We start from the raw sequence: 15,760 nt of genomic DNA on the forward strand, positions 1-15,760 counted from the left end.
AAGACAACATCCTATTTATATATTAGGTAGCATTCGCTGCCTAATTTCTCATCTGCAAGCTTTTTTTTCACTAAGAATTGTGTGATTGCAAATGCCTGGAAAACTAGAGAAGTCTAAATAATTATGATCAGCTGGGCTTGAAATTAACACCAGCTAACTCACTCAGAGTAGTTAATATTTGACTGCAGCAGACACAGTTTTACCTCAGGGCATGTTAGCTTCCTGCTCTATTTCCAAACAAACACAACTTTCCTCAGTTCTTTCTCAGATTGGTATGATTTTATATGGTCCTTCCCAATCTACAATTTCTGTTAAATGAACATACGTATTTGTACAGCTGTCATTTCAGGGCACATCTACATGTTTTTACAACTGCTGCTCCTAGCCCCCTCTCCTCACTGAAAGGGTGAATCAGTCTGAATAAACAGTGAGCAAGCAGTTGCATGCAGCAGGCTCACACTACAAATACAGTTGTGTGTTTGTTTTTCCTTTGTTGCTGTTGTTTCAGTTATTCGGTGAACACTGATGAAAACAAATATATTGTCTTTAGCAGTAAAAAAATCATTCCTGTGCACTAATGCACATTATCATGTGTGTATGTGTTGCAGATTATCATCTGACCCTGACTTCTCATAAGCATCCATATAGGAAACTTGTCTGTCCAGTCAAAGTGTTTACTACTGTATGTGTATAGTATATCTACTTTCAGTCTTCAGCCTGTGGTGCCATCATTAACACTGGTTATCTATCGTCGTGCTTGCTCCTCTATACTTTGGCAAAATATGCTAATTAAGACACCCTGTATTACATTCAGATTATTTCCACCATCCTTACAATGGCTAATGTATATTCATGAAATGCACTGTGTTTGTGTTTTTGTCTTTTCACTTTAATTTATTTGTATTATGCAACATATGTCTCTCTAGAGGAAGAGAAAGTAAGTATTTCTCTGACTGTCTAAGTGAGCACACATGAAATTCACTTGTCAATTTGACGCACTTCCTTTGCACTGAATATCACAATACATCTATACATGTATTATGAAAAAGCATAAATTCATGCACAACAAATCAGGAACCAAAAATATTTGTATGTGAATGTGCATGTTTAAAATCTGCTAACCTTGATGGCATTGGTGGAAATCTGGATCTCATGCAGCTTCCTCATTGTACCGTCACGGTCAATGAAGTAAGACGAAGCCAACTGATGAAGGGCTTCCACATTCTGAGTAGCATTGGCAAGCTTTCTGTCCAGCTTGTTTTTGGCCAGGTACATTGTCAGTGCCTCCTCCCCTGCAAGTGGCAAAAAGAAATGGAATTATATAAGCATGTTTTTTAAGAACTTTTTAAGGCAATGAAGACATTATTTTTTAATCCAGTGTACTACAAAAGCGAAGCAAGAGCTGTACATATATTGAATGTGAAAGTTGTCATATTCAGTCTTATCTTGGTTGCCGGTGGAGCACTCAATATAACAGAGAAGTCAGAGATGAATACCAATGCTAGGAGCTTTAGCTTGAGAAACCAGATGCCTTAGGTTTCCCAGAACAGTCACATATTTGCTGCTTCATCCCCAGCTGGCACCATTCCCGGAAAATGCCCTTAGATTTACCCCTATTGGGATTGCATTATTTCCACAAGAGGTGTAGTGATATAGAATTTTTACCACAATACCACAGGAATTTCATCCTGTGGTCTTGTGGTAAATATATCACATCCGAATTTTTCTTGGAAAAGAACCCAGAACGGGAAAAGAATAGGCATGATACAAACACACAAATAATTGATTTGAAATAATTGAATGCAAATATTTTAAAAGAAAAATACGAAAAGGGTAAAAGTAAGTAGTGGAACCAGTTTAGCTACCTCAAGAAGACTGCACAAATCCCAGATCCTCCCCCAGTTATATATTTTTACAAAAATACTGTATTCAGTTCAATCACATTACTGATCCTATACTGATTACATACTTCATAATTTAAATGCTATTATTATCAAAGATGACAAAGTAAGTCCGTCTTTACACTTCAGAAAACACTTGAAAAAGAGAAGTAAGTGTGTCAACTCACTGAATTCAACCTGATCTTGCAGAAAGTGTCTGTAAGGTCAAGAATATGAAAGTCTAGATCAGCAAAGGGCCTAAATATTTACAGCGCACCAGACAACCATTTCAGTTTGCATGTCTTGTGCTCGTTTGTTGACTCACTAAAAAGAGCTGAGATGCTCAATCAGTACACATCATATTTCTCAGTCTTTCATTCCCACAAGGAGAAACAGATTCATAAAAAGCAAACAAGCAAATATCAGTTCACTTCTGCAAGCTCACACAATCTATCCTGCAAAGATTACTGTTCAAATGGCAAACCATATGCTTGGAACTATTTCAAGAGCGTGTCACATATGTTCAGGTTTACAGTGCTGTGAATGGTTATTTGGCCCCAAGCGATGCATTGGAATTGGTCATTTAACTTGTGGTGACCGTGACTAGGGGTGGGTAGCAGTCAGGGCCAATGTCTCATGCCTGGTTAGAGTACAAACACTGAGGGGACGAGGGCCGATTCTCCGATGCTGCAATGCTCTCTGTCCCTCAGGGGTTAGCAAAGTTACTTACATACACTCGACTTACACCACTGCACAAGAATAATAGTCCCACATTAAGCCCTTGATCTGCCATTTTTTATCACTATTTCAACTTAGTGTGGCATAAAGGTCTTCTATACATAAATATTTTGTGGTTATTGCTAGCTGGCCAGGAAAAATCATTACCTCTCTGGCTTTAAAAAAGTCATTTGTGTGCACCTTTCTATAAGTAATACATTGTGCTACATTATTGCGGGGCACCTCGCTGACACATTGCCAGAAATAATCAGCTCGTGTAGGGTGTATGTGTTTACAGCTGAGAGGTATTTTAAACTGTTTCATCTCAAATCAGTGTTTCCGTGCATGTATACAAGCATGTTTTCTGAATATCTTTTTCTTTTTTTTTTCACTTTCCTTGTGTTTGCATGAATGTAGAGGTCATGGAGGATATGTGACTGCCTAGTGTAATGGAATGGTAGGGAGAGCCCCATTTTATGCCAGTGGTACATGTGTGGGAAACCTTTTCAAAGAACCTAAGTGAGTGCTTTCAAATGACTTCATAACCTAGTCACAGATTCACAGGACACACACAAACATACCCTGCATTTGCTGATAGGTGCTGCTGTCTGCAGTTACTTTAGTTACTTCGTTACAGAAAAATTACATCTATTTTTTGTACTTAACTATATATACATATGTTTGATGACAAAAATTGTGTAAATAATAAACCAATATAGGATGAATTCTATTTCACAACCCAACAACTACTTAGCTCTATTGTAAACATCTTACTTCTCTTATGAATAATCTCGTGATTAAAACAGGTTAACGCTTATAATAAAATGTATATGTAACACTCACAACCAATTTTCTACCCTTCTCTTCAGCGGCATAACGCTATTGCCAGTTACACATTTGCTTCGGGTTTATGCAAGATATATTCTGGTATAATGGAGTAAAAGATATTGTTGTTGACAGAAGCGTTGGCAAGTTTCACTGGGCAGTTTTACTCTACAACCAGAGGCACAGCCATAGTTCTGCATATGAACTTTAGCCTTGGGCAACCACAAGTCATTTCAATAAACTATTTCTTTTTTTTCATGGCAGAAGATATGAGACACTGAATAAGTTTCATTCAGTCAGTCTGTGTAATCACAACAGAGTGTTGGTTGGCAAAGGAGTCTCCTCAGCTAACATGCAGTTATTAGCGCAACAGCTCTAACAGAGCGTAAAGTAAATGCACTCTTTCTCAGTTAACTACAAATACATTTTTAAAAAATGCACTGTGGTTGTTGTTGTTAATGTAGATTAGTTCTTAGTGGCAAAAGCTAGGCAGAAATGAATGTTGTCAATTAAAGTGACAGTGTTTGCTGTTTTGCAAAATGTTTGAGCAGAACGTGTATTTTTTAAATCCCTCCACACAGATGTATGTAGGACAATGAACTCTCCAAAGTAGCTAAAGTTGTCTGCTGGATTTAATTGGATGTGTCTCCTTTTAAGCTTTTTTTCTCTATTCCCTGACTCGACTCAGATGCTCTATAGTTGGCTGTGCACACACCCATGGAAGTCACAGTGAAACAGCAGTTCTCTCACTTAAAGTGGAAAAATGATTTCAAGCATGTGAAGGATAGAAAATGACAGATGTGCTAAAATATATTCCTTACAGCTTTAGCAAAATGCAAATCTGTCCTTCACATTCCCTAAAAGCAATACCTCCTCTAGCATTTATATACAGCCTTACTTTTGCAGACGTCTTCACTACTGACACACCGAAAGGTTGAATTTTCCTGTCAGCAAATGTGCTTCACTTACACTATTGTTCTCAGGCAAAGAGCCTGAGGTGTTAAATATTTGTGCCAACTGTTTTATGTACATATTATTTACTTAATTATTAATTTATTTATTTCATCTTCAAATTCAGTTAAAACATAAACTGAGGTATATTTTCACTTTAACTGCTTCAAGTCTTTTAACCGCAGTGGGCTAAACTCAGATCTAGGGCTGCCACAAACTATTATTTTGATAGTCGACTAGCAGTGTTGGTCAAGTTACTTGAAAAAAGTAATCAGTAACTAATTACTGATTACTTCCCCAAAGAAGTTACTTTACTGATTACTTATTTTCAAAAGTAATTAATTACTTAGTTACTTAGTTACTTTTTAAAAACATGATTTACAACCTGAAGAGGTGATAAAGCGATAAATCTTTCAGCCCAATTCTACTTTTTCTACATAATCCATCATATAAAATGTAATCAAATGGAAAAGTCTCTTTTTTTAACTTGTTTTATCAGTTTTAATCTTTTAACTTTATGCATCAAGCAAAATTTTAATTATATGCACCATTCTCTGACTTGAATAAATTAGTTTGACATTTAAAGCTATTTTCTGCACATTCCAGCACATAAAATAAAATATTTTTTGTGTTTTCACTCACTCTTTCAAATAGATGCAAGTAAAACACAGCAGAAAATAAATAAAGTCAAAGACTCAGCGGTCCTGTTGCTCTATTTTCACCTGTAAAGCAGGACTGGGATAGGCGGAGGTTTACCCTGGTGCAGGTGTGCCGCGGTCAGTTGAAGAAACCGCGACTTTCTCTGTGAATTTCCCATTATGTCGTTGCGCACTCGGTGCTTGCTTGGAAGTTTAGGGGTTTTTTTCGCTGTAAAAAGAAGTTTTCTTCCCACGCACAATGGACGCTAATGTTTTTGTCACATTTTATGGAGTCAAACTCAAAGTAAGGTCAGTACTTCCACGCTTTAAACGCTGCACGCTCATACTCTCTCCCACAATCGATATGTGATCCATTGTTGATCTGCACACAGCTGTTGTTACTAACGGCACACTCGCTTACGTCACTGTCGTGAGACATTCTCGCAAAAAATCATGGTTTTAGTAACGCAGTAACGCAGCGTTCCTACGGGAAAGTAACAGTAATCTAATTACCGTTTTTGCAATAGTAATCCCTTACTTTACTCGTTACTTGAAAAAAGTAATCAGATTACAGTAACGTGTTACAAGTAACGCGTTACTGCCCATCTCTGTCGACTAGTCACTGATTATTTTTGCGATTAGTCGACTAATCAGATCATGCATCCATTGGACATAAAACGTATAGATTATTGCACCAGCAGCATCTGCTCTTATATAACTATCATTAGCTTACAGTTTTAAGTGTTTAAGGTATGTGCTAACTAAAAATAAAGACAAGATGATAGTTTATTAAATTTTAATGAAATTTGCAGATTGTTTCGGTGAAGTTTAATAAACTCCTTGCTATCTAAAATATACCGGGACACCGGAGTATATTCTCGAGCATCTCACACTTCTGATAATCAGCTGTCTGCTGGACGTTTATTCAGCTGTGCAAAAACTATAACTTTGATCTCAGCCAAACCGATTTACTCAGGAACAAATAAAATACTAAAAAAAGCCAAACAATAACATTTTTAAGTTATCTAAGTGACTTATATATGTTTAACCTGAGTAGCGAAAGATGGGTTTGAAAACGATTTGCCAGGAGTCCGGTGTTCTCACGGCGCTAGTGAGCCTAGCTCCCGGCTCGCTATCGAGCTAGTGGGTAACAGACGTCTCCGAAAACGTCGGAGCGCTTTTGAAAATATGTGGTGTCTTGATAAACTGAGCAGATATTTGAGGTTTACACAGCTACATTCTCACCTGAAAATATGTTAAACGTTTATTTTGTGACCCAGAAAGAATAATAAGAGTAATATTAAAACTAACTAGCTGCCGCCATTGTTGGAAACTGAGCTGGGCTGCACTATGAATTCTGGGACAGAGCTACTTCTTCTTCTTCGGGGTTTAACGGCAGCTGGCATCCTTGTACATGCAGTGCTGCCATTTTCTGTTTCAGTCCGTTATTACACTCTTAAATCCTACTACTTATTCCTGCGTCTTTTGGGATCTTACAAAGCTTCAAACGACGCGTCGACTATTAAATCAGTCGTTGTCGATTTTGATAGACAACGTAATCGTGACTAGTTGACTAATCGTGGCAGCCCTACTCAGATCATATGCTACACTTCAAAATACACATAACTTGATACTCATTAAGAAAAGTCAAACAAACGAACAAAATGTAAAAAATGTGCCACAAACTGAGATCTAATTAAAACAGTCAAAAATGTTCAGACAACAAATGTTTTCCCTTGACGTTGTCAGTCAGTGCTCAGATAAGAATATCTGCTTCTTAGTTAACCCTGTCATTACCACAGCACCATATTTGCAGGCAATTAGTAACACAGAAAGCTAGTTCATTAGCATTCATTAGCATAGCATTGATCCTACCTCTTTTACATGAAACTCTTTAACAACAACAAATATAAATGACAAACTACCCAACTGAATTCATTTTGCCTTTAATTAAAAAAAGTAAAAACAAAAGATATTGAGAAGAGGCTGTGACTATGTACACCTTTTCATTAGCTCTTTAGAGCTCAAAGACAAAGAAAGGAAGAAGTAACGACTCATGCTAGGTGACATAACAATGGTAATTCATTGTAACATTTTCTTTCAGTTTCCGGGTGGGGCGGAGGGGCTCTAATGGCGCTCTTCACACTTGAACACTCAACTTTAAGTTGCCTGGGAGAAGGAGAATTCATTTCTTTCCTCTCAAGTGTATAATGACTCATGAGACCACAAAGTGTAGGTGGCTAAAGAGAGAATTAGCCTCCTCTTCTTACTTCATCTCTAGTATTGAATGCACATTTCTTGGTTCATATAACCATTAATGGGCAATTCCAAGATTGACATAAGAGTTTGCTGACCCATAAATTGAAACAAAGGCCTGAAGGTTAAAGAAACCATGATGATAACTCAGGGGCAAAGTAGATGAGCTCGGGGATATCTGTAAAAATATAGAGGAACCACATATGGTGATGCAATTCAATAACCTTAAGGAGTGAAAATGATACTGTGGTTATTTTCAACTGTTTTAGCCATCTGATGTACCTGTTGTATTAGGATTCTTCCTAATTTTATTTCACCCCCATATGATGTTTCAGCTCAATATTGTATTTCCAATTTCCAAAAAAAAGGTGTTGCAGGATGAATCACTTTACAGGGTGGGTTATACAATATCCCAGTTCTAACTCTTCACATCTAATATTCATCTGCACAGTGTAACTAAATAATTAAAGCCGACTTTATATTTGAAAGTAAAGAAATCTGCTACCAGATTAATTTTTTTCCCTTAATGCTTAAGCATCAGTTCCACTTGAAGATATCACTTCTGACATACAAATATAGTTTGAGGTTACTTAATTAAAAATTAAATTAAAAGACACCAGTTCTCTCTGAATAATTGATACTGGGGTACATAAATGCACATTTCCCAAGCTTTGTCAAGTCTGGAGCAACATGACCCAAGCCTGTTGAACAGCATCATAATAATGACAAAAGTATAAAGAATATTTTTCAGAGGCATTCGATCATGAGATTACAAAACTGCAGTACAAACGGCAATTTACACAAGTGAAGCGACTACTTGGCAATGTTTCATGCATGCAATTATATAATTCAAGGTTTGAATAACAGAGCAGATTATCTTACTAATTATATCTTTAAAATGCAGTTGGGAACATAATCAGAGTAAGCTGCCTTCATCCATCCCTCCGAGCTTGTGATAAGATAAGACATAGCGAGGAGAAAGCATTTATTGTTAGGCTAGGAGAGCACAGGTGCTTACCTTTTTTTTTTTTTTTAGGGTGAAGTACATTCAATATACTTTTGATGCTTTTTTTCTTTTCTTTTTCACTGTAAATTAATTGAATTGATTAATTCTTTAGAAATTAAGAACAGTGTTGATATTCATAGTAACTAACAGTAGCTATAGAATGAATCTTCTATAATATTTGCAATCTACACTGAAATTTGATGATCTGTCATGCTTATAGATTAATCACAGAAGTGCACACTGTGTCCCTTAAAGTAAAGGTAAGTTTGAAGATCATATGTAAGTTGAATTATACTTTTTGCAAGGGTTTCTGATTCAGCTACACTTTCCCTTACACCTTAGCTCTTGCTATGTTTATTTATGTTTTTGGTGCAACAGCAGCTTACCTTCCCTACTAAACTTCTTTGGGATTCCTTTACTAATACCTTTCAAGTGCCCATGTAAAGCATCATCATAATCACATTTATTGGTTTTCATACAGACTGATAATCTGTTTTCTGAGAAAAGTGTTCACTGAAATGATCAATTATCATGAACTGAAAATAGAAATAGAAATGTGTCTTTGTCTCTCTACTTAATACATGTTTCTGAAATTGTTTCCAGATGAAAAATCTAGCAGACAGCATGCCATTTCCATTTGGTTGATTGCCTGCAATTCTGTACAAGTTACTAACCATGGACAGCTGACAAATCAGGACACCTGGCAATTTCCTGTAATTTTCTCATTAATGTTTTGTCTTTCATATAGTCATAAACTGTTTATATATATTCTTAACTCTTTCCCCCCCTGGATGCCTACTAGAGTAACCCTTGTTTCTGTTTTCTGAACTGAGCGGCTGCTGTTCAGACCTGCCTCCAGAACAAAATGACTGGGTGCACTAGTGATTTCTGCCTATACAGCTTACTAGGGCTACCCTTGGAAAAACCTTCTCTAGTGCTCATCAAACCACGTCTTTAATGACACATTCTGAGGTGTCAAAACTCATTATAAAGGACACAGGGGAGGTCGTCAAATGTCATGTTCATGGGAGAAAGAGTTAAAGGTTATATTTTCTCTGTAATGAAACAGCTACACTTTATTGGAAACACTTATGCTCTTGTTTGTTAGTCACTTGAAAATCCCAGCTTTTTTGATTTGGTTGGAGAACATTTTCACGTCTGCTTTCTTCTGCTCTTTTGTGATGTAGCTGCGGCTGAGTTTTTCAAAACCATGAAGAAAGAGTTGACCTCAAGCTGCTTTACTGAGTTGATGTGACATTGTTAGCAAGCTGGTAAATAAATAATCCTGGACAATATTAGGTTGAATTTTCACAGTGGAAATCATGCAGGGGCATTTGATCGCAATATTAACAAAAAGGAATAAAACTTACCAAATACTTGATTTTTTTTGTTATACTGTGTATCATCAGATTTTTTAAAAATACATTACATATGCATGTCCAAAACTCCTAACAGACCTGAAAGACTTTTCTTGAAAGAAATCCTCCCTTACATATAAATTCTTTCATTGACATGAACCTTTTAAGCAAGCCATGTGTAATAAGCTTTTTCAGCCAGTGTGGAAAAACAAGTAATATTGTTAATCAAGCATGGAAGTGAGCAAATGAAACATGTGAACCTCTCTTACCTCCCAGGGTGGCTGAGATGAGAATGTGAGTTCCATATTTCTTAATGATAGTGTCAATGAACTGCTGAGTAGTGGGCCTGCGTCCCAGCAGGCGTACACTGCGCTGGAACTCAGGCATGAGTGGCACAGGGTTCCGAATAAGATCCCTCCTTTCAATTGCAGTGTTCCTCACCTTCCAACGTGCAAATTCCCTGCAAAACACCAGTGAAAAACATGCTCTCAACAACATACCTTATATTACACTACTAACATTAACAATTAACATTAACAATGCAGCTACATTACTTATAGAAATTCTATCTGAAAAGCTAATGCACACTGGGGTCTTTCATGTGAATACAACTGTATGAGGCAATAAAACATTAAAAAAAATTTTAAAAACAGAGGCCAATAATGAAGATGCACTGTATTCTCTTGTGTTTATTCAGTCTGGCACAACCATGCATAATCATTGTTGCTTAGTTTGTAATCTGACCAGCTTCCTGCGATGTTCCTCTGTAATGCAGTATGTTTTCCTGAAAACTGCTCAAGGTCATTTCCTCTTCATCATGCTCTGACTTAATTCTCAAGAAAGAAAATATAAAAATACACAGTGCACAAAAAAAAAGCAACACTGACTTAACTACAACTCATTCTGCCCTTGATGTTTTCATGTTTTTGCAGTGTAAAAAGATCATGGAGAATAAGTGTGAATGTTTATGAAGCTTGTTTCTGTCCATCGAGACCCGCATCAAGAAAAGATTTCACCGAAAACATTACAAATATCTCTATTCAAGAATTCCTGGTGTATTTTTAACTGTAATTGATTGTTTATTGCTATTTTAATCAGAAATTGCCATTATCATCTTGCATTCTTTCTGCATACATTTCTTTTATGTGAATGTGTATCTAGAGGTTTATTTAGAATTTAGGAAAAACACTTTTTTGATTACTGCAGTGTGTTCTAATCGTCAAATGCTGCAAATTTCCATATGGCTTTGACAGATTACATCATTACATAGTTATGACCTTATTTTCTGTTCAGTGCATCTCTGAGAAACAGCAGCTCTGCCACCGATTTTGTTTGTCATATACTCCATCTTAGATTATTTAAAAACCACGTGATAATTTGATTGGTCTGACATCCAGCTTCTCTCTCTGGTGGAAAATATACGTTTAATGAGGCCACGTTTGGTCCCAGTGCCTCCACCTGTTCCTAAACCCATGAGGATTTCCAGTTTTCTCACTGGATCTTGGAGACCAAGTCCCTGCAGGGAAAACTAATGTCACCTCATTTGGTCATTACCAAATTTCACGAGATCCTAATGACTAAGCTTTTTTTTAAAAAAATTAAAAAACAGACAAACTAAAAACCTCTTGGGTCCTACATGTCTGTGAAGGTTCTCAGGCATCCAGGTCATCGTAGTCTAAGCACCTTGGAAAGAGATTTGGCCTTAACTCCCAGACGCTTTAACGCCCACTCACATCCTGGACCATTTGACCTCAGGAAATCACATGATAGGGTGGGAGGCTAGGTTTTCACTGTGGGTTCATCGGAAGCCTTGGCTGATTGTGACCCACGCCCGTTTTCACACCTTGGCTCGTGTGATTAGGTAGAGGATCAATAGGGGGTCCACGACCCCCTTGGGGACATTCCCATAGGACTTAAAAATCATGGATTCTCCACCAATTGCTCTTAGAACTGAAGAATTGAACTGAACTAAATGGCAGAAACTGTCCTTAGAAAGTAAAGTATTACAAGCTTGATATTAGGAACCCAGGTTTTTGAAACATGCAGATATGGCAGGTGTGTGTAAAATAATGTCAAAATGTTGCCTTTGTTTTTTTGGGGGTTTTTTTTGTTTTTTTTAGATTGAATACGATAGTATACTGCTTTGTTATCACATTTGAAAAATGCATTGTTGAATGTTCAGTTAAAAAGTAAGTGCTATGAATAAAAATTACTCAAGAACGTTTTATAATAGCCTAATCACAAGCTTTCCTCCTGAATACGTGGGCCCACTCCAATTGATCGGTCACTTAGTTTGATTTTTCTGACATGTAGTCAGCAATGTGTCTGGCTTGATGGAAGCAATTTTTACTACTCTGTTCAGCACTTATTAGCATTTAAAGTTCAATTTCTTTTCTGCCAGTGGACTGTTATGTTATGTAATTCGTAATGTACCAGACATTTCACAGGTAATATCTTGACAGTGTCCTCACAGGGCACATTTTTTTTATACATTTTGAACGCTTCAAACAAATTGAAAAGCATTGCTAACCATATATGTTTATGCATTGTCTTAAAGCCAGAAAATAAATAAATAGAGGTCTTTGCTGCTGATTTGCAGAAGTCTTTCTCATGAACTTTGCAATTCCTTTACGCAGCAAAGACACAAGTGCTCATCTGGCAGGACAGGACACACCACTCAAGCTAGTACATGCTGATTCAGCTTCCACTCTTGTTCCATGACTTAGCTCTTTAAGGGGTACACGTTGCTGTACCTCAAATCTAGAGCAAACTTTTAAGCTGAAATAACTGCAAGATTTTATTTGTAGTTATGCAACTGTGGTACCAAATTTGATCTCTCTCCACTGCCTGCCAGGCTCGCTCAATGTGCCTGTTATTCGTTTCTTTCTCTCTGTCATAGATGTCAGTTGATTGTCACAGAATGTCTCTCATAGTTTGGTCACTATCCATTTTAATATAAAACTATATAAGGCAGCCATATATGCTTCAGCCTTTCTGCCCCAGATAAGAAATGCCAGAAGATGGAACCTACAGCATGACATGATTCAGTGCTTTGTTTCACAGCTCCAAGACCGGGTTTAATGACCTATCAAAGAAAGTTAAGAGGAGATAAATGGTATCGTAGCTGCATGGAAGGAAGACAGGGATATATGTGATTATTGCTTTATGGTGTTTAAGTAACTCATTTGGGAGGTTGGGTAGATTATGTCTGGCTGTATGAAATAAAGGATAAAATATAAGGGATAATGTGGACATCCACAAATAAATACTTAATCTATGTAATAACACTTAGATTGAATGAAACTATAAGTCCAATATTTTGAGTAAAGAAAAGCATACATTGAGGCAAGAAAAGGATACCCAAAGGTTGCACAAGTAGCATTGATTTGTTTGGGTTTCTTGCCTGAAATATTGATATGTCCAGTATGTTCTGTCTGTAATATAGTCTGTCCTTGCTACAGCCAAGGTATAGAGACTGCACACAGACATGAAAACCATCATTTAATGATCAACTGGATGGGAAATATAATGTGCAACAGATTTACACAGAATTAGAGTAAAAATTTAACTGAATGAATTAATGAATGAATGAATACATTTCGTCCAGCAACAGTCATAATTTCTGTCAGTTCAATTATATCTGCTTGCTAAAGAAAATATTAATTTCTCATACGTTTGGTCTATGTTCAACCTGAAATATGTTCACATAAACTAATAGTAACCAATTCAAACCAATCAAACAACTGATTAAACTTTATAACTGATGGCTTTTTTCCCTGTAAAATTGGTGCTATTTCACTGCCATTTTTCTGAAAAGTTGACTTTTCTAGCTCTCACCTACAGAGGCAAGTTAATCCAGTCAAGGTGTTCAACTGGAACACAGTTGATTTTATTGTGAAACAGTAAAAGGAAAGTGTATTGTATTTTTATTTGTTAAAAAAAACATTTAAATGTTCTATAATGTTTACAGAAATATTAAAAAAATGGTTTTGTCCATATGGAGAGAGAGATTGGTAAGAACAATGTTGCAGCTGCATTTCTGTGTCCTGTTTTTGCCCAACTTGCAGTTTCCAGGAGATATTTAAATATTGTTTAATTCATCAGGTGGTACATTTAACATTTGATCTTTGTGAATTCAATACTAAATGCCATGAATAAAGCCTCTACAAAATGGAATGACACCACAAAATTCAGCAAAACTATCCTATACATAGACAGCTGTGAAATTATCAGCCTGTGTTGTTGTTTTAGAAAAAAAGAGGTCAGGTCGCTACCATAACTCACAACCAAAATGAACAAAAATTTGCAAGCAAGACCTATTTTTGTTTCAACCTGGTGCTTCAAGATGATAAACCTGGCTAAATTGTTACAAATCAATGCATGTTGGGCTTCACAACAACGCTTTTATATGTAAGATTTATTTGCAGTGCTTACTGTAATTGTTAACATAGTATTTATATGTTTTGAATGACTATTAGTGGTATGACTATTATGATGCACCCTGAAAACATAGTGGTGGAAAGTGAGAATATGGCATGTCATAACAAGTTCCAGGCAGCATGTCGTCTGCTTCAATTAGAGTTGGGGGCTGTATTGACATCCACTGAATATTTCCTAAAGCTCTCGCAGGGGCAGGAAAAGACCATCATACAGTGTGTCACCACAGGCACTTAGCTGATTCTGATGCTGTAGCCCAGATTAAAAAACCTTGAGAGAGCATGACAGACATTCAAAGTAGAAGTGTGGAAGCAAAGAATAAAGAGAGACACATCTTTGTTGAAAATATCTAACTAATTGAGTGGGAAACTGGCAAGGCCCATACACAAAATGTTCTTTGGTGCCTCATAAATGACATGGAAAAAACACAACAAAAAGTAGGACTGTCAGTGAAACACAGAGCTTGTCATGCCGCGCTTCCTCTTTCCCTTTGCCCTCCTCTAATACTATAGATCAAAGCCTTTGCAGTCAAATGCATTCATCTATATTTACATCTTGACCTGTGTCAGTGTGAGGTATAAATCACATTTACATCTGTTCTGCTATCTAAAACAAAGTCTGTGTCATTTTATCTTCAATTAAAGCAAACAATACTGACTGATCATGAAACAACAAAAAATCCGGCACCAATTGTAAAAGTGTTATCAACAACTTTATTTGGAATAGATATGATGCTGTCAGAAAGGGTAGCACTATGGCCCTCAGCATTTGACAAACATGATTTAAACTGCAACGATAAAAAGAGGCCAGAATATTATTTTTGACTGGCTATAGATGTTTAACAGTTGCAACTGAGAGTAGTGTGGTGTTTAAAAGAACCCTGCCCACGTAGATATGTAAAGCCTATTATATTCAGACTAATGTCACCAATTAAAATGAAATATAAATAATTCATAGGCAGCTGTGGCTGTTTACGTTGCTGGTATGTCAAATGGTTGCAATGCCCCCAATTTCTTGACCCTACAGTTAGATAAGTATGCATTCTGTTTAACCTTTTCAATTTGAACCAGATCATAACAATGAGAACAACGAAAAAATGAAGATGATCGCTAATGCAAGTAGGCAATAACAGGGCAAAATCTTGGAAGTCTGTTTGGAAACTGTTCCTCTGTGTTTCAGAAAGTGACTGGGTTTGTTGTTTGATGGAAAAAGTTGTTTGTGGCACCATATGGATTATTTTATGTATTCCACTAATGAGGAATTCCAGACGTTAGCATCCGCCACCGTTACATTAAGTGTAAAAGTGTAAAGTGAGCTTGTTAGTGCCCATAGGGAAATAGTTCCTCTGCATTTAACCCATTCACCCAGTGAAGCAGTGGGCAGCCACCAGTGCAGCGCACGGGGAGCAGTGTGTAGGGACGGTACCTTGCTCAGGGGTACCTCAGGGTAGCCATTCAGTGGAGTCGAACCCCCGACCTTCCGATCATGGGGCCACCACTCTACCTACTGAGCTATCCCTGCCCCCTATTAGGCTACTTTATAAAATACATTTTTTTTAATGGAAGAGAAACATGCCACAGCTTTTGTTTTGTGTTTATAGATGTCTTTTGCATTATGATGAAGAAGAATTTTTAGGCAGATTTGCCACAATTGTGATGTTTTATGGGTTGATCTCATCAGTCTTCATGATTG

General features: G+C 36.9%; 1 protein-coding gene across 1 annotated transcript in view; it reads right to left on the bottom strand.

Moving 5' to 3' along the window:
- Positions 1–15,760, bottom strand: part of brinp1 (bone morphogenetic protein/retinoic acid inducible neural-specific 1) — a 117,180-nt gene that overhangs the window by 48,479 nt on the left and 52,941 nt on the right. Inside the window, exons 3-4 of the mRNA XM_085279742.1 lie at positions 9,901–10,091; positions 1,123–1,292 (exon numbers count right to left, since the gene is read on the bottom strand). Coding sequence (XP_085135868.1) covers positions 1,123–1,292; positions 9,901–10,091 — 361 coding nt within the window. The remainder of the gene's footprint in view (positions 1–1,122; positions 1,293–9,900; positions 10,092–15,760) is intronic.

The sequence above is a fragment of the Mchenga conophoros genome, linkage group LG7, assembly GCF_057382185.1.
Source record: "Mchenga conophoros isolate Kocher_MC1m ecotype Shallow Benthic linkage group LG7, M_conophoros_male_GT1.1, whole genome shotgun sequence".
Lineage (NCBI taxonomy): Eukaryota > Metazoa > Chordata > Actinopteri > Cichliformes > Cichlidae > Mchenga > Mchenga conophoros.